The sequence below is a fragment of the Anas acuta genome, chromosome 14 (genome assembly GCF_963932015.1).
Source record: "Anas acuta chromosome 14, bAnaAcu1.1, whole genome shotgun sequence".
Taxonomy (NCBI): Eukaryota; Metazoa; Chordata; class Aves; order Anseriformes; family Anatidae; genus Anas; species Anas acuta.
Window position 1 is genome coordinate 2,191,319 of NC_088992.1, and position 21,756 is coordinate 2,213,074.

General features: G+C 49.7%; 2 protein-coding genes across 10 annotated transcripts in view; both read left to right on the plus strand.

Annotated features, from left to right (window-relative positions):
• The window catches only part of FNIP1 (folliculin interacting protein 1), a 62,549-nt gene extending 59,145 nt beyond the window's left edge, over positions 1-3,404 (plus strand). For all 4 annotated transcript variants that reach the window (XM_068697923.1, XM_068697924.1, XM_068697925.1 and 1 more), the window contains 4 exons: positions 105-273; positions 1,436-1,633; positions 2,032-2,147; positions 3,090-3,404. In XM_068697923.1, coding sequence (XP_068554024.1) covers positions 105-273; positions 1,436-1,633; positions 2,032-2,147; positions 3,090-3,168 — 562 coding nt within the window. In that variant the 3' untranslated portion in view covers positions 3,169-3,404. The remainder of the gene's footprint in view (positions 1-104; positions 274-1,435; positions 1,634-2,031; positions 2,148-3,089) is intronic.
• A 14,654-nt stretch (positions 3,405-18,058) lies between these two features.
• The window catches only part of RAPGEF6 (Rap guanine nucleotide exchange factor 6), a 123,453-nt gene continuing 119,755 nt past the window's right edge, over positions 18,059-21,756 (plus strand). For 2 of the 6 annotated variants that reach the window (XM_068697916.1, XM_068697915.1), the window contains exon 1: positions 18,061-18,593. In XM_068697916.1, the coding sequence (XP_068554017.1) occupies positions 18,525-18,593 (69 nt within the window). In that variant the 5' untranslated portion in view covers positions 18,061-18,524. Of the gene's footprint in view, positions 18,594-21,756 lie in introns of all 6 variants that reach the window. The other 4 variants (XM_068697919.1, XM_068697922.1, XM_068697917.1 and 1 more) reach the window with 4 other exon arrangements.

The window sequence follows — 21,756 nt, forward strand, 5'->3', positions numbered from 1 at the left end:
GAATGGAAGTTAAAGTAGATATGATAAATGTGCGAGTGCAACCTCTTTGAAAGCTGAATTTGGTATATGCGATTGTACATCTCCCTGATATGCCTTCCTTGCAGGTCAAAATTAGTTGAAGTGAACTCTGTCCAGCCCAGTATCGCCAATTTTGGAAGATCCTTACTAGGTGGCTACTGTTCGTCGTACGTCCCAGACTTTGTTTTGCAAGGAATAGGAAGTGATGAAAAGCTGAGGCACTGTTTGGTGTCAGATTTGTCTCATGCTGTGCAGGTAATTAAGCTATATTTGGTAAGTGTGTTTGTCGCAGTAGGAAAGGTAAATGTTTTCAAACCCACAGATCTGCAGGAAGGGGAAACGCTTACAGTCACAGCTCTCTTCAGGTGTCTCCACTCCCAGATCACCATTTTTTTTTCTCGTTTCTCAATTAACGTATCTGAAAAACATTGTTATTTCCCTGCAAATCTGGAGCACAAAAACTTAAATAAACCTGAGAGGCCTTTGGCCTTGGGAAGATGGATCTCTGTGCTGAGCCGCTGAGAAATTGGAGTCCTGCAGACATTGCAGCCTGCTGAGAGCTGAGTGCCCACAGGATGCAATGCTGCTGAACCAGATTAAACACGGAGGCTGCTGTGTTTCCCTTCCCAGGCATGGAATTGTGCAGCAGCGGTGCTGAACTCCCTGTGCTCCCCCAGAACATCCCCTTTCCGTCTGGCCACCCTGCTGCTGCTTACGGGGAGCCCACCAGCAGCACCCAGTCCTGCAGGGACACCAGCTCCTTTCAGGCTTGTCACAGCTTCTGAGGGTGCTGGCTTTGTAGGGAGAGGAGAGACCGATATCAAACAAGAGTCCTGAGCGGGCTTGTTGAGCCCACGAGATGCACTGGGGCTCCATGAGCTCCCTTTTTAAAACCTCCCTGGCTCCTCCTCTAAAGAGGAGGCTGGAAGGAGCCGAGCTGAGCGCAGGCTGAGCTGGGTGCTCCCTCTGCTGGCCCTCCTCTCACAGCAAACCAGTGCCAAATGGGAACAGAGCTGACCTCGTGAACACAGCCGTGTTCAAAAGCAAGTAGGGTTTCTGGTGCTTTCAGTTTTAGGGGTTTAAAATACAAACAATATACTTGAAAATATGCTTTAAACGTGCTCATTTTTACCTATATTCAGTCAGAACTCTTTATATCAAATACCAAAAGATAAAATTGTCAGCCAGTGCCATACTCTCAAGCCTGGAATAAAACGTTTAATAAGAACTATCCTTCCAAGACCATGCCTTGCTTACAATAGAGCTCTGTTTTTAATGGATGGAGCACAATCCTTAGCACATTACTGTGCTTTTGATGAGGCAGTGTGTGGGATGCTGCCCCTGCTGTCCAGGGTAGCGAGAGGAGAACTTGTCAATTGCTTTTCTCAGAGGTCTGCTATTCTGTTTTTGTTCCTAGCACCCTGTTCTGGATGAGCCGATTGCAGAAGCCGTCTGCATTATTGCAGACACGGACAAATGGACGGTGCAAGTGGCCAGTAGCCAGAGACGGATGATCGATAACAAGCTGGGAAAAGAAGTGTTAGTCTCCAGCCTCGTCTCTAACCTGCTTCATTCCACTCTGCAGCTTTACAAGCATAACTTGTCTCCGAACTTCGTAAGTATGAATGAAAATCAAGGGGGTGATGTTCTTAAAGTATCCTTTCACTTCAGAGGCTAAAGATGTTGTAAGGTTGCTTAGTTCAGTTGTCCATAGCCACAATTTTAGTAGCCAGCACATCCCCTGATGTAGCTGCCTGAGCTGTCTGTTTAAATCCTGCTCTGTATCCAAGACAGCTGTCTCATTAATTCTGATTTAAAAAGCAATCAAAAACTTCTGCTCAAAAGTGGGAGTCTTGCCAGTAAAGAAATATCTGCTAATGTGTTACTAATTATTCACCTAGACACGGGCAGAGAGAAGGCAGTAGATGCTTGGAGTCTGGGGTGTTGGGGCTGTGTACAGTCTGTCCGCGGCGCTGTGCTGTCCCTGACACGATGTCTTTCTTTGCTTTCTAGTGTGTTATGCACCTGGAAGATCGGCTGCAGGAGCTCTATTTCAAGAGCAAGATGCTGTCTGAATATCTCAAGGGCCAGATGAGAGTTCACGTCAAAGAGCTGGGTGTTGTGCTGGGGTACGATCACAAACTTCCTCAGAGCAGTGCTGCCCTGGGTTTCCTGGTGCCAAATCCTCCGCCTGGGTTTGTCCTAAGCACAGAGAATGGATTCCTAAATGGGACTGGAACCGTGGTGTGGCATAAATCACCCATGGCTGCAGGCTTCTCCTTAGCCATTGCTTGATCCCGAGGAACCCCCAGCCTCTCTCTCTTCCCTCCGGGCAGGAAGCTGGGCTCAGCACTCCAGAGCTTATCGGAGTCGTCCCTCAGTTGGTCAGTCAGCACTGAGCAACGGGGGGCACCCGAGTCCTCCAGGTTGACTTTCCCTGCATGGCAGAAAGCACCCTCCGTGTCATGTAAGGCACATAATATGTCTCCGTGGGTGTGGGGCGCAGGCAGAGGAGCTATTTACGGGGTGTTTATAGGAAGGCTCAGAATATCTCCGTGCAGGAGAGCAGGGTGAGCAGCAAGGCACACGGAGCAGGAGACGGGGAGCAGCGGCAGCGCTGTGCCAGGGCTCCCTGGTAGCAGCAGGAGTTGAGCCTGGCCCTCTGCTCCCATGCTCTGCTGCCCTTGCTTGGAGGGCAGGAGGGGATGTGCTGGTTCCCCTCCCTCCATCTGCCACCTCACCTCTTCGTTGCCCCAGTGAGAAGCGAGGCAGGTAGGAGCAGAGCGCAGCGGTGCTGGTGCAGGTCTGTCACCTCTCCATCTGAGCAGGCACAGCTGGATGCTAAAACACCCCGGTGGCTGGAGCTTGTAACCCAGCCGGCAGTACTGCATTAGGAGAGGAGCACGATTGGCTTTAATTCTACCTGGGGGATGTCCTGCAACTCCAAGCTGTGCACGCTCGAGCCCCAGTACAAACACTCGGGCTTGGGCAGGCAGCAGAGCTCCTAAGGCACTTGCTCAGCCCAGCTGTGTTTTGGGTCAGATAAATGTGACTCTTCTGCTTCCTTTCAGGATTGAATCCAGCGACCTCCCTTTACTGGCAGCTGTAGCAAGCACTCACTCTCCGTATGTTGCCCAGATACTGCTCTAAAATGCCAGAGGGCACAGACGTTTACCTCTTCCCCCTGGAAACAAAAGTGGAAGACAACTTGTTCTGGATCCTTTCTCTTTGCAGCAGCCGAAACAGCCTGCTCGCTGAGCTGCACCATCTCCATATATGACTGCACATCGTGCAAACGCTTGGAGACTTTTCCTCTCCCACTTGGTCTTTTGTAGAAAAAAAAAAAAAAAAAAAAAAAAAGGATAAAGAAAGGAAGAAAAGGAAAATGAGTAAGCCCAAGATTTCAACCATGGAAAAGTGAAGATTTTAGCGAAAGCTGAAGATCTGCATTTTTTTATCAGTTTCTGCCACAATGGCTAACTGTAATTTATACCGGGGAACGCAAGGAAGAACTGCTTTGAGAAATATTTGATGCTATTGCCAATTATAAACTTACCAAGAGAAGGCAGCAGCTGTCTTCAGACTGGCTTATATCGATGAGGATCGTGTTCAGATCTGTAATTCTCAAGCTACAACGATTTGTAAACAGCTTCTACTTTTTCACCTGGTAGTCAAATTCTGGAGACTTCCCAGAGGAAGAACAAGGGTTGGAGGGGGACTGTTTTGTTTTGTAAAAAGCTTATTAATGAATGACACTCAGCTCCAAAATTTATTTATGATCTTTCTCCTGAGGAGAGGGAATAGTGGGGGTACAGGGAGGAGGCAGGGAGAGGCCAACGGGCAAGCTAAAGGTGGAGATTCTCTTTCTTGGCTGGATGTCGTAACCAGTATTAAATGTTTATAATGTTTAAATGTTGCTTTATATTAAGTGATGCTTTTTTTGACAACATAATCAAAATGTTAGGGAAAAAAAAAAGAACATTGGCTGAAGTTTCCCCATGGGGCCCCCAGAACGACATGACTATTACCTCTAACTTTTTTACGGTCTGTAATGTTCTTGCAACATCTTATTATTTTTACAGCAGTCAGCCAGCTATTGAAATAATGAGCTAGAAGTAATTGTACCAAAGCATTGGGGAAAAAATGAACAGACTATTACCCTTAATTGCTCAGGTAACTAATTGATATATTTTTTAAAACCATTCTACAAAAAAAATGAACATTGATTACTCCATAGAGTAGTAATATCAAAATTATTTTTGGACAAAGTATACCCTCGATGCAGATGGCTCTAATCCCTTTTCTACTCACTCGTGTAATTACCAGCAGGAAATGTTGTTTATTTTATTCTCAGCATTTCTCCTTTACTCAGCCATCACCGTTTTGTCACTGTATATACAACAGTTGTAAGAATAGCTGATGGAACCAATCTGGTGTAAGTAATGTAAATATCCAGTGGTAGGTGGATTATGTTTTCAAAGGCTCTACTACCTCAGTTTAACTGGACACTTCATTATGGGCTTTTCTTTGCTTATTTGTCCTAGCAGCCAATTCATGTTGCTGATGTTTGGTTCTGTTTTCATCGATTGCATTCAGTATATCGAGCTTCATGGATTATCCACAGAAGTAGGAGATACGTGTTCACATGGTCACTGAACTGCATAAGTGATTCTACAAATATGCCATTCTGTAATCATATTTTCAATAGCATAGCACGCCTTCTATTGTTGTTTGCAGAGTTATTTTACATACAATCTATTTTAACCATTTTATAAACTTGAAAACAATAGGAGAGATCCCTGCCCCGCTGCTGTCAATGACAAAACTCTCCTTCCTTCCTTTGCTGGGGCCAGATTGCACCCAGGGTGTTTTTTCAGTGATATTTAAAATCTGTAACTCAAGACTCTGTTCCAGGGAAGAGCTACATGGGCAAACCCACACCAATTTCCGTGCAGGACTGAGTCAACGTTAGCGAGCAAACCCGACTTCAATACAGGCAGTGTCATTTGAAACTCTTTTGTATATAAAATCTAATGCTGACTGCTGCAGGGAAGAAACTTGTGTTTATTGTGTGATCTAAGGAAATGTTTCTCCCCTATTCTTTAAGCGTCCTCTCCTCGCCACACAATTGTTACATCTGGCTTTTGGAATGAGCACAGAATGCAGGGGCCCAGTTGTGTAAACACATTTTTAATGAAATATAGGATTGAGCTCAGAATCCGAATTTTTAACTCTTTGCCATGGTGTAGCCACTAGTTCCGAGTCTGAACGTCGTTCGTGGATCTGCAGCCGTAACCTCATCGTGGCGGAGCCGCCAGGCTTGGTGCTGCCGGGTGCTGCTGCCGTGGTCCCGATGCTGGAGCTGCCGGTGGATGCTGCTGCTGCTGCCTGTGGTATGTGCTCGGATGTGTTCAACCTGAGGGCTTGGTTGGGAAGCTCTGCACCATCATCCTGCCACCTCACGGTTGTGCTTACAGCGCACTGGGACAGGACGCATCATGCTCTCCATGTAACCATCAGTAGGCAAGTCATGGGTGGTGCTTTGAAGCGGATTTGACTATGGAGCACAAGAAGCCCTGGCACAGCTTGAGATTAGCGTTGAGAAGAGAGCTGGTGTTCGGTGGCATCCTCCTCTGCTGCCTTCTGCCTGACGCAGCCCGTTACCATCGCTGCAATGATTTGTTGGGTCACTCCAAGGAGAGGAGGCCACGAATGTGGTTTCCTCGCCGTGTACCCGGGGCTGCCGGCCGTGTTCATTTATTGCCATCGTGGGGAAAACGCGAACGAAGCTGTCGTGTGCTGGGGAGGTTTTCTGGAAGTGAACTTCTCGGGTACGTGAACAACGTGGTACGTGTGTCGATTTGGTGAATAATACAAAAAGGGATCTTTTACAGGACTGTAGCGTTGGCTTTTAAAAAGTATATCACAGTTGTTTATTTATGTGAATAGGCGACTAATGTGTTTGGTTTCTTTTGTTCCACTATTATCAATCTCCATTAACATGTCTTAATTTTCTGGCTGAAAACGAAGTGTACTAGGCACGCAAATTAGCAAACGTTTGTTTTTTTTTGTTTCAATTGGCAAACACTGGGCTGCTAAGAACAAAAAATATTTCAAAGAAAGGATTTTACACCTTGCCTCTGTTTTCCCTATGAGATATTATAGATGTTTTATGACAATTTTTTTGCTTTCTCTAAATTATTTAGATGGTGGTACTTGTAAAATGCTGGGTAAAATGTACATACTTGTTCTCTCTTCTGTTTTTGTATATATTTCCCAAGATGTGCACTTGTATTATAATAACCATTCCCAATTTTAGGGGAAATTTGTGCAATAAATACAGTATGTCAATTTATTCCTGGAACATTTTCTGTATTTTTTATGCTTGCAGTAAGAGCGTGCTGGTGATGCTAAAATCTCTAAGCAGCTCAAGCTTGACACCTGTGCGCCTCTTCCTACATGTCCCTTTTGGGGTCTGCTTCGTGGTGCTGCAGCCATTTACTTCAGGGTCTCTCAAGGAATTGGCCATTTTGGATGAAGGTTTGCGCTCGCTGTCCCTTGGCTGTGAATGGGGATGGTGCAAAAAATGGCAATCAGATAGGAAGGTGGTCCCGAGCGTCTTCGCTGGTGCTGGAGGAGATGTGTGCATAAAGCATTGCTCCTCTCTGGGCTGCACATCGCTCCGAAATGTGTCCCACTAGCAGGATGTTTGTAGTGACTTCCCTACAAGAGAAGAGAATTTTGCACGGAGAACTCGGTGTTACCAGAGCAATGATCATGAGGTGCCCTCCTGACAGGGGATGCGCGAGGTTAGCAGGGATCATGTGTCTCCGCGTGGGTGTTTGGCCAGAGATTGTTAGCAGTAAATTCAGCAATAGAATCGCTGCAGCATCCAGAAAATGCTGATGGTAATGCCCAGAACTGATTTCCCTCTTAGATCTCCAGCCAGACAGGGATACGGCACTCGCTAGCCCCTGGTTTTTCATGTATTGCTCCTCTTCTGGAATTCCCTTGATTTCCCTGATGCACAGAAGTTAACTAACCGCTGCCTGGCCAAAAGCAGGCGTGCAAGTGCTGCAGCACCCTTCATGCACACCCTGTGCAATTCCCCACAGCTCCGCAGAGGAGCAGTGGCTTTGTCCTGTGCAGTTTAGGGCACCATAACAGCGGCACCGCTCTGGGGGCACAGGGTGGGAGGCTGCTCATGGCCTCGCTGAGGTCTGCACGAGCATGGTGCTGCTGGGCGGCTCGTCCTGAACCCCTCTTGTGTTGTCTCTGCGAATGTGATGCTCAAATTTGAGCGTTTCCCATTCCAAACAGTGGCCTTGTAACTGGAGTTAAATGCAAGCACGCACCCTGGGGATGCGCGTGTCTTTCCGAGGCTGTGTGCTGAAAGCAACGCCTCTGTTTATGCTCTGCAGTGTGCACATTCTGTTCCAGCCATCCCCTGACTTTTTTCATGTGCTACAATAACAGCTACAGGCTTCATACACCAACTGCGTATTCTTCTTGTCTTGCCTGTGTACAACAAAATCATCTTTGCTATTGCTACAGGCAATTCGAACCGCATCAGTGCTTGGATTGGGGATGTGTCGCTGGCTCGCTGGAGATGCTGTTTTCCCGGAATCGCTGCTTTTCAGCTTTGACAAAGAAACGAAAGTACAAACCCTGGTAGGATCTCTGCAGGCTTTTGGAACAGCACCTGATTCCCCAGCAACGTGGGCTCTGCCACCACGGAGCCTCCCGAGGGGCTGCGGGTGCCCCTGGGACACGGGCCGGGGAGCAGCAGTGAGGGATGGCGTGTTGGGGAGGTGCTGCAGCTCTCCTTGCCCTGGCAGGACCCAAGGTACCACGGCTGGGCAGCATTTTCTGCCAGGGCACCATCTGCTGTGCGTCCCGCGTGGCCGGGTGCATCCTGGAAAGGAGCCGCTCCCAGGGAGCCTTCGGCCTCGTGCCACCCTCTGGGGTCTGGCACGGGTCCTCTGCTCTCTTGCAGCCCATCTCCGCCTTGGAAGCATAGTAGCACATGGACCCATGTCACGCTCCTTTCTTTGTTTATTTTCATTACCCAAAATATTTGTACAGCAGCAGAGCTGTATTTTAAACCTCCGCCTGTTCCAGCTGTTTGTTCCCAGCTGGAGCTGAAGACATCTGCTCGGCGGGGCGGGCGTCACCGCGCGCGTTTCGGCTCCAGCTGCGCTCCGGGGCAGGCAGCCTCGGCAGGGCACCGGGCGCTCCCAGCACCCGTAAGGACTGTGCACCAGAAAAACGTCCAGAAAGGAGGCAGTGCCAGCACGTAGCTCTTCCAGGGCTTGGAGACGTTACCGGTGAGGTGCACCTCCCACCCAGGCCCTGCCAGCAGGGCCATGCTCCGTGCTGGGGGCTTTGTTCCCAGGCTTCACCCATCCCACGCTTTCCGAAGCGCTGAGAGAGGGGAACTTTCCCCGCCCGCCCGCCTTTGGCTGCTCTTGTTCGGTTTCCAACCACCGTAACCAGACGTTTCAGCTGGGGCTCGTTTCCCTCCTCACCTTCCTGGCGCGAGCTTTGGTGCTGAGCAGCCCCCACGTGGGCAGCACCGCGCCACAGAGGTGCTTGCGAAGGGTGAGCTGGGGAACAGGGTGCAAAAGGGGCTGCCCACTGGATTTTTTTTTTCCTGCCAGAGCCACTTCTCACTTCGGAGAATTCAGATTCCTTCGCAAAGAACAGACGTGGTAATTCTTCCACAATTCCTTCAGAATTACAGCCACAGGCAATTACGTTTTCCAGCAGCTTATTGGGCGCACTGAATCCTAAGAAATTAAGCCCCAAGTTTTCAAGGAGTAGGTTTATTAATAGCAGCTGTAACTAGACATCCTGCCTAATTCTGATCACTACCAAAAGAGCAGAAAGAACGAGGGCTCCTGTTTGCACGCATTACCAGGAAGCCTGATAGAACTGGAGGGAGATATTCTTGACGACCAAGATAATTACAGCTGTGCTCCTTGTGCTGCAATAATTAATGATCCCGCACTTTATTCCACGGGCTTGTTTTTCTTGTGCAGCTCAAACAGTTCAATAAAGGTCTTGATCTCTGTCGTTTCACATGACATTGTCCTGACGCTGGTGAGGCTGCAAAAGCCATCAGCCTGCAGGCAAATTTATTTTGCAAAATAGGGTTTAAATCTGCGAACCATTTCTTAAATTATAGGTTAGGATAAACCCGGCTCTTCCCATGGAAACAGAGTTTTTTAAGAACTGAAGTGATTCAGTATTAAAATCCGGGACCCCATCCTCAGCTGGAGAGCTCCGCGCTGCATCTGGCCGACTGCGTCCCCTCGCAGCCGTGCGTTCCCATTCCCCTTTTGGGAGGGGAAACAGTCCTTAACCTAAACACAACTTTTCAAAGACGTCGTAGTGGGCTGTCACATCCTCGCCTGTGTTTTCCCAGGCTTTGCTCTCTGGGAAAGTGCTGACCCCGCTGCGTGCGGCTTCCTGGGGCAGGTTGCCCCCCGCCCCGCCGAGGAGCCGCGGCTTTTGGCAGCGCTCCTGGGAGCCCGCGTGTGCCCGGGAGAAGGCCCCCGGTTTGTAACACGCTCAGCTGGGGCAGTCAGAGGGGAATCATCCTCCATCAGCAGTGTCTGCCCTCTGCTTTCCCTGCTTGCAGTCAGCACAGGAGCTCGTTAGGCATCTCTAATTAATTTGTGACTCGGCTGTTTCCCCTTTGGACCATCAAGCGGGGAGGCAGCTGAGCGTCATTACTGCAGCGTGTGGCGGTCTTGGTGGCGCAGGGAGGAAATTACTTTCTCCAGCAGGATTGCAGCCCCCTCCTCGCTGAAGCGTGCCCGTGTCACCAAGGATTTCCGGACCGCTTTTCCCTGAGGGATGTGGAGCTGTCACCTCCCCCTCGTGCTGCTGCTGGCACCCGGCGCCGCTCACTGCCGGCGGTGCCAGGCCCCAGGAGCTGCCCTGGTGCTGCTGGTGCTTCCCACCCGTCCCTCCTCTGCCTCCTGGGCGCAGGCTCCTGTCGAGCTTTGCTTTCTTCAGTTTCCTATTGAATTACTCTCGCTGCTGCTCTTGGTCGCAGCTCCTTTACCATTTGTGTGCATCCCGCTTTGAGACCGCAACTGGAAAAATCTCCGGGGTGGTTCCTGCTACCTCGAGGTCTCTTTAACTACGAGCCCACAAATTGTTTCCATTTCTCTCGGTCTCTTCTTAAAAAGTGCAGCTCATTTGTAACTCCCTCCTGGAGACAGAGTCAATTAGTAGTTCACAAAATAGCAACTGCTACTGCGAGTGTTTATGTAAAAGAAAACACTTCTGCTGCAGAGGCAGCTCTGCCCTGGACAAAGCCAGCAGTGAAACCCAACTGTTTAAACGCAAGGCAGACATCTGTGGAAAGAATCTGCCCACTGGCCAAGACTCGGAGAGGAGCATTAGTCACTAGAACGGTTTGAAGAGCTCAGCTGCTGCGATGCGTGCTGGTAACACCCCCGGCTCTCCGCTCGCTGGGATGCCGCTCAGCGTTCCTGGGGCGCTCGCAGGGCAGCTCCTCTGCATGGTATCAGAGCGCAGGCAGCCCGACTGCACGGCCCAGGAGACTCAGAGTTTGCTGGTTCAGTTGCAGTCATTACATATGCAATTATTAAATTCATCTTTCCTTGACAGTATCACTCTTGGTGCTGCAGTACTTCTGGAAGTGGGTGTCCCCAGGCCAGGCAGAGCTCTGCACGAATTTCATCGTGTTCCCATTTTGATGGAAACACCTCTGCAGATGTAGCTCTGCTGACACCCAGGTGGCAGCCTCCATCACTGCTTCAGTATTTCAGGCCAGGGGACGGTTGCATCTCAGCTTTCTCCTAGGTGGACTGCTTGAAAATGGAAATAAATTCCTTCTGCCTCGGTGTCATCACTGCTGCCCCACCCGATAGATCTGGTCCAATTTCTCAATTCACCGCATGGCAGCACGAAGCAAAGCAAGGCAGCCTGTTCTGCCCTCAGCAAGAGGAATCCCTTCCACGCAGGTGCCCACAGGAGGGTTATTTCTGTGCTCAGGAGGCAGCCGGTTCCAAGGGATGGCGCGCGGAGCCACGCACTCAGGACCTGGCGTCACCGCGTGATTCATGCGTTCACCTGCCCTTCCTCTAGCCTCTGTTCCGCCTCGTTGTCCTTTGCTCCCTACAGGTTGCAGCCAGGGGAACTCTTCCTGTGTCTCGCACACGGCGCTTCCTTTCATTCGAGGAGACCCCCAAGCAGCTGCGTCGCAGCACACAAAAACCCAAGGGGCGCAATCAGAATCACAGAGGGAGCTGCCAGGAAAGCGCAGCTCGGAGGAGCACTTCCCTCTCCCCTCCTGTTTCCCCCAGGTGCGATGCACGTTGCAGGCGCTGCCTCTTGTCCCTCACAGCTCTGCCCCCGGGGTGAAGCCTCCTGGGGAGGCAGCTCCCTCTGTGGGGCTGGGGTGGGATGTCCGGGTCTGCAGGGAGCATTGTGCCCACGCTGTGTGCTGGAAGGAGCAGCGAGCGGCTCCTCCGGGAGCTGGTGCTGTGCCCTGACCCTCCTGCATCCCCCCTGCAGCTGGGAAAGGACGGACATAGTCAGGGCTCTTTGGTGCTGGAGGTGGAAGGGAGCCCGTGGTGCCTGCTGCAAGGGATGGGGACAGAGGCCACCACCGGCTGCCACCTCCAGTCGCCTTCCTGCCACCGCATCTGCCACGAGGCGGAACTGCCGGGAGACTTTGCCGGGGGGAGGAAGGCAGAAAAACCACACCGAGTGGAAGGAGAGTCATCTGCACGTCTTCTCGGAGTTAAAAATAAGCAGGATTTTGCTCACAGGAGGTGGTTTGTTCTGCCGTGCTGCTGACGGCATGCGAGCACGCTGCACGCTTCTGCCATTGAAGGCCAAAAGCGCCATGCCAAAAATGGGAACTTTCTGGATATGCCGCATGCCTGAGATCGAATGGTTTCGCCGAGCCGCCTGATAGCATCGCACCCCTGTGGTTGTGCTTGCGTGGGGGAACCAAACACCTCATTAGCTCCGCGGGGTCATTAAATACCAGAGAGCAGCTCAGAGGGGATGACGAGGAGCTCTGTCACCGCGCGGAGAGGTGATAAAAGCTGCGCTGCCAAGGGCTGCCCCAGTGTTGGGGACAAAATTTAGCAGCGTGCAGGAGCTGAGCACTTGCGAGCTCACTCGTGTCAGTGGGAGCTGTTTTTAAGCCTCCGCTCCTCAGAGAAATCAGGCCAGCAGCATGGAGATGTGACTAAAACCAGAGGATGATAGAGGGAATTTTGGCCTACATAGCTTCGCAGTGAGTTCACGGCGCATTCCTGGCTCCCAGGCCGGCTCGGAGCCTCCTCAACTATGCAACGTTTCTTCGTAATCAAATTATAGTTTGTACACACGGGCAGGGACACAAACACCCGGCCATGGCTCTTCCTACGGACGTTTGTGACAGAGAGAAGGCTCCGTGGCTGCGAGGGGGTCGCGGATGCTGATGCCAGCAGCGAGGAAAGGCCGAGAGCCTTCCCCGGCCCTGGGCTCTGTTCAAGTGGTGGTGTGGTTCTCGTAGCGTGTCACCGACGGGGAGCACGATTTCTGCCGCATAAAGCGGAGAAATCGCTTGTCAGGCACTTATTAGCAATTTCTTAATCGAGTTGATTGCAAGTTGAGAAAAAGTCTAGACTGCTGGCCTGGCGCTTGGCAGCGCGGGGGTTGTTTATTATTCTTCCACATGCTCGGAGAATTACTCCGTTTGCTTAAAAGGGGGGAGGGCTGCAATCCTATTTACTCTGCTCTTTATCATATTTGAACTGGCTCCCCTCCGCAGGCAAAGCGTGTTTTCTGCGGGCTCGGCGTTGTCAGCCAAAGCGTTGTCCACTTGCAAATGTCAGAGATGCAGGGAAGGATAACATTGAGTTATGCAAGTGCTTGGCTTTTTGCCTCTGAAAATAACTACTCAGGAGAAAAATACAAATAACATTACTTGTTCTCTCCGGGTTATAACAGGTCACAGCCGTGAAATCGCCAGCGTTTGTGAAATCATCTTGCAACCTTTAAATGTACAACTCTAAGCAGAACCCAGAAATTAATTACGGTAATTTTTCATTAATTAAGGAAGTAATGACAGATTTTGGAATCAGATGTGTTGAACTGGCCACTGATTGCTGGTGCAGGGTTAGCCCTGGAAAGAATCAGTTCTTCTTTTGGTTTTTGGTGTTCAGCTTTATCAACCCGTTTTGTTGCCCACCCTTCCTTTTCTAGTGGCTCTTGGCACGGGGCTTCCTATAAACGAGGAATATCTTTCAGCTAAGGTTTTAACTTGATTACAACAACAAAGGAAATGCAAATGTGGAGTCACTGGCTCCAGATTGCTTCCTGTCAGGGCAGGTTTTCCCCCTCCTCCCCCTCCCCGTCTTTGTTTTTTTCAGCCTAGAGCTTGGACATCTGTATGCTGTTGCTGGATGCCTCAAATATCCAGACAGGTCCATATGCTCTTTTAGCTTTTGCCAGCAAAGTGCTGAGGCTGGAATCAAATACGTCCAGGTTTTGTACACAAAGAGTGAAACGGCAGGAGGAAGACAAGCCCTTCGATAAAAGCGCCTGATCAGACAGAAGGAAACGGAGCTGTTCCACCACGGTGCGTGTCTCTGGTGGGGTAAAAACTTCTGGCCCTGAGCAAATCAGCTGGTTTTATTTCAGACGGTATTTTAAAGCAATTTTGAATGTTTTTGTCAGTTCTTACTCTGCTTTACGGGGCGGACAGCAGGGCCTGGTGCCCTGGCTGCTGCCCTTGGCACGCAGCCCTTTGGCAGCCCCGTGGGCACCCAGCTGTCCCCCTCTGACTTCAGCCCAGCCTTTCGAGGGACTCGCCAGAGGGCAACACACCTCTCGACGGTGCCTTTTCACATTTGGACATGGAAATGTCAGAGGCAGGTGAGGAGCTGTGTGCTAGCAAGCACTGCTGGCCATGGGGCAGCCGGTAGGGCTTTGATACGAGCAGCGCTCCCCGTCCTCGCCGGCAGATTTCAGGCTCCGTGTCAATGGGCATCTTTGTTTTCACAGCAAGGTCAGCAAGCCAGCAGCAAACAACCTCACTCATGTTTGCTTTACAGGCTGTGCCTAGCACGGGACTGCGGTCCCAAAGGCACGACCATGTAGGCACTGCCCGAAACAACGCCTGGTGTAAGGGGCTCTGGAGCGCAGCAGCTCGCTGGCTCCCATCCCCACCACAAAGCCCTGCCCACGGAGATGCCCCCAGCTGCCCTCAGAAGAAACAAATGCCCAAAGCTGCCCAGAACCAAGGTGCAGTGACCAGTCACCATCTCCACAGGATGCATTCACCCACAGCAGCTCCAGCTCCTCATCCCCGTCCCCGTGCCCTCCGCCAGTGCTCAGCTCCTGGGGAACAGCAGGGACCGGGGAGCATGAAGAGTGAGGGAAATTGTCACCAGAGGCAAAGTATAAGGAGAGAAACATCATGTGCCCCGTATTTAAAATTTGTTAGGTTTCCCATTTGTTCCCGTCTTGATGATTAGGGCTGAAAAATAAAGGTTTGGCTGTGATGACAACCTCTGTAGCTGCTGGCATGTAAGCGGTCCTCTAGTTTCAGCCTTTGGGGAAAATGTGTGTGGGAAAGGAAACCTGTGCTAGTGTTGAGTTAAACAGAAGAGGAAAGATGGGTTTTATGTTTAAAATTTTTGTTATCATACAGCAGAAAGATTACGTTAAAGATCTCAGAATTGTAATGCATTCTGACATTTTACCTTGACCCTTTGCACTGCACGTGGGGAGCTGTGCCTCGCAAGGGGCAAAGTAAGAGGTAGGATATGGAATGACTGCTTCATACTCACTTCTCATTTTGCAAAAATGATGTGCAAGCTTACAATTTCTGGAACGTAATTTCAGAAATTGAAATTTGGAGTGGCAAAAGGCTGTTTTAGGAAGGTCAATATTCTTATCTGGGTAGGCGGTTGGTGTCGCAACATTGCAGAAATGTAACTGCCCTGCGAAAAATTGCACAAAATTCCCAACTGTCTCTGTGCATTCACCATTTCAGGCACTTTTACTGAGCCATAACAAACACAGAAAATTAATCATCAGAATAAGCAAACATGGTAAAACAGTCTGAACAGTGTCTTCCCTTTGGGGGACCCCAGAACATTTTGTTTTATTCTAGTCAGGCGGAGAATTAGTTTGTGCCTTCCTTGCAGTGTGGTGAACACATCCTTAACTAGCCTTTGTCAATGATGTGAACGAATCTCTGAAGGGGATTTTTTTTTTTTAAAGCTGAGAAATCAAAACTGATAGCCTAAAAGCCATATTGGAGAGCAAAGAACGAAATTGGCCGACCATAATAGATGTTATGGGAACAAGAATTGTATAAAATACTTGAAAATACAAGAAAAAATATCTTGGTGTATGATGATTGTTCATTTTTCCCACTGGGAGAGGTGAGGAAATTGATTTTTTCCCTGAAGAACCTGGGACGAGTGCATGATGGTGAGAGGTGTGAGATGAAAAGGCAACTTTGCAAGTGGCGGTGAAGCCGAACGACTGCAGGCACACACCAGCACGAGGCCACGCACTACGCAGTTTAGCCGATCTTTCCAAAGTCACAGACATTCGAAGAAGAAACATTTAATCTCCTTAGATTGCGATTTATCTGTATAAATAGCAGCACACCTTTGCTTCTTATATGTATGGCTACACATATGATAATTTTTTTGATAAATAAAATATGATGTGGTGATGCTTAATTAGGGTAGTGATACAATCCAGACAAAAGGGAAGCAGATTTTCCCTTCCACACAGACAACAGGCATCCTGCTTGACCACATCCTTTAATCCCAGCCCTGAAATTACTCACTTGTGAAAGCCTCTTAATTGTATTTAAATACATAGGCTTCACCATGTGGAGACATTAGCTGTAACACCAGTAAGCAGTTAGGATCATGACACTCATTTCCATTGTTCCCGAGATATTTGGGAAAATAAACCTGACAGCTGAAATAGCCCCTGGAATAATTGCAGCTATTACAGCCATTACGTATCCAAATTCAGGTATTTTTGGAGTGAGGAAAGTCTCGTTTCATGAGCCAGTTGAGCCGAGCAATTAAATGGGAATAGAAGTGTTTGATCCTAGTTGGTACCTCTATATACACTGCTCAATGCGTGTCCACTGGCTGATGTACAAAAAGTAAGAGAATTTGTGGGAAAAAGAGAAAGGGATTCTTAGGCCACTAATTTTATTCCCAGGTCGAGTACCCATTTCTGCATTATTTTGGTTGCAGAAATGCCAAACAGCCAGAATAGCTGGTAGAATGAGTTAATTTCTAACAGCCAGGATTAGGATTTAAATTATTACAGATCCATGAGAACTTCCATGGCGTAGATTTCAGGTTACACGTTTTGTTCTGTCTTCCATTAAGTTTTTTTCTTAGCCAATTGCACTTGGGGAATATTAACTAATCTTTTACATGATGCCTAACTATAAACTGAGCTGATAAAGAAAAAGTTGCTTGATTCACTCTTAGATCTCTGGTTAAAGAAAGCATGAAGGAAAAAAAAAAAAAGAAAAATAATCATTTAATAAAGAAGGCTTCATGCTCCAATTCTTTTCCACTTCTCCTCGATTTGGATTTCTGGCAGGGGATCTCGGAAGATTCCCACACTACCGGAAATAACATTTTATTTATTAAAGTTGAAAAAGGATAACATGTTCTGCCAAAGAACTTGTACAAACTTCTGACCTTTGGAACAATAATAGGCATGGTATTTGGGAATGTTAATTTTATTACTGCAGTTCAAAATTAACTAAAAAAATATAGTCGTGGTAGACTTTATAGGAGCGAGACTCTGTCCTTACCTGATGGTCAATCTAGAGAGCATCTTATATTGTTTCTCCCTAGCGGAAACAGTGTAATGACTTTGTGAGCTTATGAATAGTTGCTTTTAAGACCAGGGCCATCCATTCAACTGTTGTTGTGCCTGCAATGGTACTAGGCACAACACCAAAAAGGTTTACAGTTAAGGAAATGTCAAATTTCCTCAGATTTGTCTTTGAAGGAAACACTAGAAATATTATGAACCAGCGTGGAATGGCCATTAACCTCCTTCAGTACAACAACGACAATTGTGCCATAAAGGGCAAGCGGTAAAGAGAACTGGAAGAAATACTGGAGAAAGGGAAGAAACAAGAACACTCTTGTTTATTCGGAAGGAAAGAGGAAAAAAAAAAAAGGACATTGAAGCACAAACACAAGCTGTGTGCCTGCACGGCTTTCATCTCATGGCTTTACAAAACTTGGCGTGAGGAAGGAAGTCTTCCAGGGCTGCGGTCCCCAGGGGCAGCCCTTTCTGGAGATGCAGGCCTTCAGGGGATGCAGAAACGGACCTGTACCCACTGCTGCCAACCTGGGGGGTCGTTTGAGCAATTTGAGTGCCTTTTTTAGGGTAGAAACCCGGATCCTGGGAGTTCAGATCATGGCACTGCCCAACTGGTGCCATGCAGTGGTTGAGGCTCTGGTGTCGCGCAACGCCTGCCCTGAGCCCTCAGTGCCTGAACCCACAGCCATGAAGGTGAGAATCGACATTATTTTGTCAAATGTGTAAGTATTTTATTAGATGTGGTTGTGGAACACACTGTGGGCAGCAGCATGGGGGTGAAAACATCATGCTAGTGAGAAGAACAAGCCCCCTGCCCAGAAATGCTGTGTGACTGGGAGAAGTGTGCTTTATTTGACGCCCAAACGGGATTACCGCAAAAAACGGTGCCAGGAACGGCCGCAGGGAGCCCAGCCGGAGGCCGCCATTCCTGGACCCCCTCAGCCCCCTCAGCCCCCTCAGCCGCCGCTGGGCGGGAACCCCCCGGCGCCCTCCCGCGCATGCGCCGCGCCCCTCCCAACCCTCGCGAGCCTTCCCCTCCGCGCCGCTCCCCGCCCCGCCCCGCCCCGCGGCAGGGAGGGGCGGGGCGAGAGGGAGGGGAGGGGCTCCCACAAGCCCCGCCCCTCGGGCTCCCTGCTGATTGCTTTGGTTAAAGGGCCCGCTCTCGCGTTTTTTCCCCGTTTGGGCGGGGGGTGGGAAACCGGGGCGGCGGCAGCGGCCGAAGGGACGGAACGGGCAGAACGGGCAGAAACGCGAGGAGGAGGGGCAGCGGGGCCGAACCGAGCCGCAAAGCGGGGCCGGGCAGCGGAGGAAAGCCGCATCTCGGCGGCTCCAACTTCCCCGCCCGCCCGCGTGGCTTTGTGCGCGGGCGGAGTCCGCGGGCGTTGAGGCGCGGGGAGTCCCGCTCGGGCCGGGAAGTTGCCGCGCTCGCGGCTCGGCTCGGCACGGCCCGGCCGCCGCGGGGGCCGCGCGATGGGCGGCGGCGGCCGGCGGAGGGCGAAAACGGCGGCGGCGGTGAAGGGAGCGGGAAGCGGAGCCGGAGCCGGGGGCACCTGCCCCGAGCCCCGCTGCTGAGCCGGGAGCAGCCGGGAGCAGCGCGGCCTCCCCCCCCCCCCCTCCCTCCCTCTCCCCAGCTCCGCTCCGCGATGAGCGCGGCCGTGGAGCCCCGGGCCAAGCAGGCGCTGCGCAAGAAGCCGGCGGAGAGGACGGCGGAGGTGAGCCCCGAGCCCTTTGGGGTGGGCAGGGGGCTGCTCCCCCCTGGTGCTAATGGGGGAGCCCCTACACAGCTCATGGGACCCCCCTCTGGGCACCCCCATGGGGTGGGGACCCCACCGGCACCCCCTGCCTTGGGGTGTCCGCTCCCTGTGTGACTGCTGGGGGCTCCTCCACGCCTGCCTCTCCTCTTTCTGTCTCCTTCCTATCAGCCCTCTCTTTCCCCGATCCCTTTTTTCCTGTTGCTTGTGTTCCAGGTCTCCCATCTGGGTAGGGATTTTATGATAGGCACCCCTAAATCCCCCCTCCAGGGACCATCATGGAGTTCTACAGAAATATCACCTTATTTGGGGTAAAACTGCCTTAAAATAGAAGTTTTCCGCCGTCAGGTAACTTTGAGGTGCCAGATATCGCGGTGTCCAGCGCCTTGGTGCTGTGCTTGTGCTGTGCCCATTTTTTATTTTATTTTTTGTGGGTTTCTGCAGACACCAGGTGTGTGCTGGGTCTGAATTTGCTGAGGTATCTCAATGGAGGAAAATCCTAAAAAGAAAATCAAAACCCCCTTGCTAATCTGACTAATAGCACCTCTAAAAATGATTTAAAAAATCTTAATTCCCTCGCTAATCTGGCCCTTTTTTTGGCAGGCACTTAGAGACACTAACCAGCGAGCCTACTCGTGATTAAAGTTAAACGCGTACTTAAAACTTGGCAGGGCTGGGGCCCCTGCTCTCGCTGCCTGTTGCTGAGCGGGTAATTACAGCCCCATCGCTTCTGGGTTTCGGGGGTGCTTTCTGTCCACGTGCACTTAGAAACTCCCCTGATCCCAAGGAAAGCTTTTTCTGGTGTGTTTAGGAGTCCCCATACAGGCACAGGGCGCTGCCTGACCCCGCTGCCGCCTTGCTGGGTGCGATGGCAGATGGGTACGGGGCGATAAGGGAAGCGGAGGAAGCAATTGCAACAGTATTTTTCTTTCTTTTTTTATTTTTTTATTTTACTTCTCATGTCGTGCCGAGCACCCTGACCTGTCGCTTCCTCCTGGAGGCACGCAGAGCCCGTGCGGGCCTGGCAGGGGTGCGCCAGGCGGTGACTCCTGCCTGGAAGCATCCCACGGTGCGCAGGCAGAGCCTGACTTCGCTTCTCCCTCCTCCTCCTCCTCCTCCTCCCAGGGAGAGGTATCATCAGCGCCTCCCACGTCAATTCAGCTCTGAATCCAGCTGCGTGGGGCTGCTCCCACTGCCTTGTTGTACATATGTTGGGGGGAAAAAATGATTCCCCAACTGTGATTGAGACATTACGGTGAACCAAAGCTCCTGGTGCTGGATGAGTTTCAGTCACTTGTAGCCCCTCTGTGCTCCCCCTCTCCATCTCTGCCCCTGCCGTTTAGAGGAGCAGCTCACCTGGGTGTTACAAATTACAGGGTTGGGGCGGCGCTGATTAGTAGCGTGGTCCGGTGCTTCCTAACTATCAGCTGCGTGGCAGTCTCTGGAAAAATACAGGTAAATAACACCCGCCTCAATTTTTGCTGCTGAGTGGTGTGGTTACGGATGCGACTGTGATTTTTTTAGTACCATTTCTTGACAAAGTGTTTTAATCTGTAAGCACTACGGAGCTAGGCAGGGAGATATTAAAATATTTTAATAACTTGCTTATTTTGGAGCGTTATCTTGATGGCTTGCTTAAGTAAAAAATTTTAATTCTTGATGCTATAAATATTTTTGTTTGGAAAAATCTCTGTTAGGGCAAGTTTTCAGTGTTGTGGTAACATTCCGATGTTTGTTAATTGTTAAAGTGGGTAACTTATGCATATTAGACATGTACACACTTGATTTTTTTTCTTTGGTAGCTGTTGCTCAGACACTTGGTGTGCTCCAATTGTTAATTTCTTGGGGAAGGATTTTGTTGTGCTCCTGGAGGTTATAGCTAGCATTGAATAATACAGTACATCTGTATGTAGTGGCTATTGTGTTACACTATTTAGTAACTTTTTTTGGTATTACCTAAATCTGGGAAATCTTTGAGCAGCTTCGCCCTTCCCTGGCTCACTGTAAGCTCATATAGGTGCGTGGTGCGAGCTGGCTGTGCTTGTGGAAAGTCTTTTAAAGTGTTTGCTTGCAGGCTGATAGCTGTGTGCATGGGAGGTTGGCTGCCCGGGATGCCAGTCCCACGTTTCTGAAACGTGTGATTCAGAGGTTACAAAGAGCTGCCTGTGACAGCGTGCTGGGGCTGCCCACCAGCCCGTCTGTCTCGAGGGTTCAGCCTCAAAGCACAGAACATGCGAGGGTTGTGCCAGATGTTGATTTTGATACCAGATTATCCCAACAAATAATCCTACAGCACTCACTGTCCTGTCAGATAGAGGAAACTTTTTTTTTTTTGCTAGTTGGACACTTGTTCGCTTAAAAAAAAAGAAAAAGAAAAAATTCAACAAAAAAATCGTGTTTAATGTTTGAATATCTACATTTGTCTTCCAGGGTTATGCTGATGTCTGTGTGGTGTTAAATGTGGGAGTACTTACGCATGCAGATCTTCCCCATCTTTCAGGCTGGGAGTTTGGGATTTGTGTACTTCCATGCGTGGCTTTAGTTTTGTCTCGTACAGCTTTGTGCCTGTTCCTTATGTCACAAGGGGGGATATTAAATCAGTAATTTGGGAGTATTTTAATAGAAGGAAATTGTTTGTTCAAAGCGGTAGGAGGGAAAGACAAATGTTTCTGCCACCATGTGTGCTCTCTCATTAAAGGTTTAATTTTTTGAGGCCCAGAATTGCTTATCTGATCCATACAAAGGCTGTGATGTTAGTCTGTTGGGGAGTGGTTTAGTGCCTACAGCAGATAAGGTCTCCAAGGCTGATAGGGCAAAATAGCAAATGCTTATGCTTCTTTTTTTTTTCCCCTTTAACTCCTGTGAGCGTGCTGTCTTCATCTGTATTGGAACCTTTTCCCAATGTCGTCTCCTTTCAGTTCTTCATGACTTTGTTCTAGGCAATATTCCCTATCCGTGGTGAAAAAGCTTTGCTTTTATTGGACTTCAAAGAGTTAGCTTATTTTTATACAAATACAGCTCTCGTATTTTCCTAACTTTGTACTATGTCTTGTTTCAGCAATTCTTGATTAATGTTAATTCAACTTTATTTGGCAATACTAACTCCTCCTCCTCTTCCTGTTCC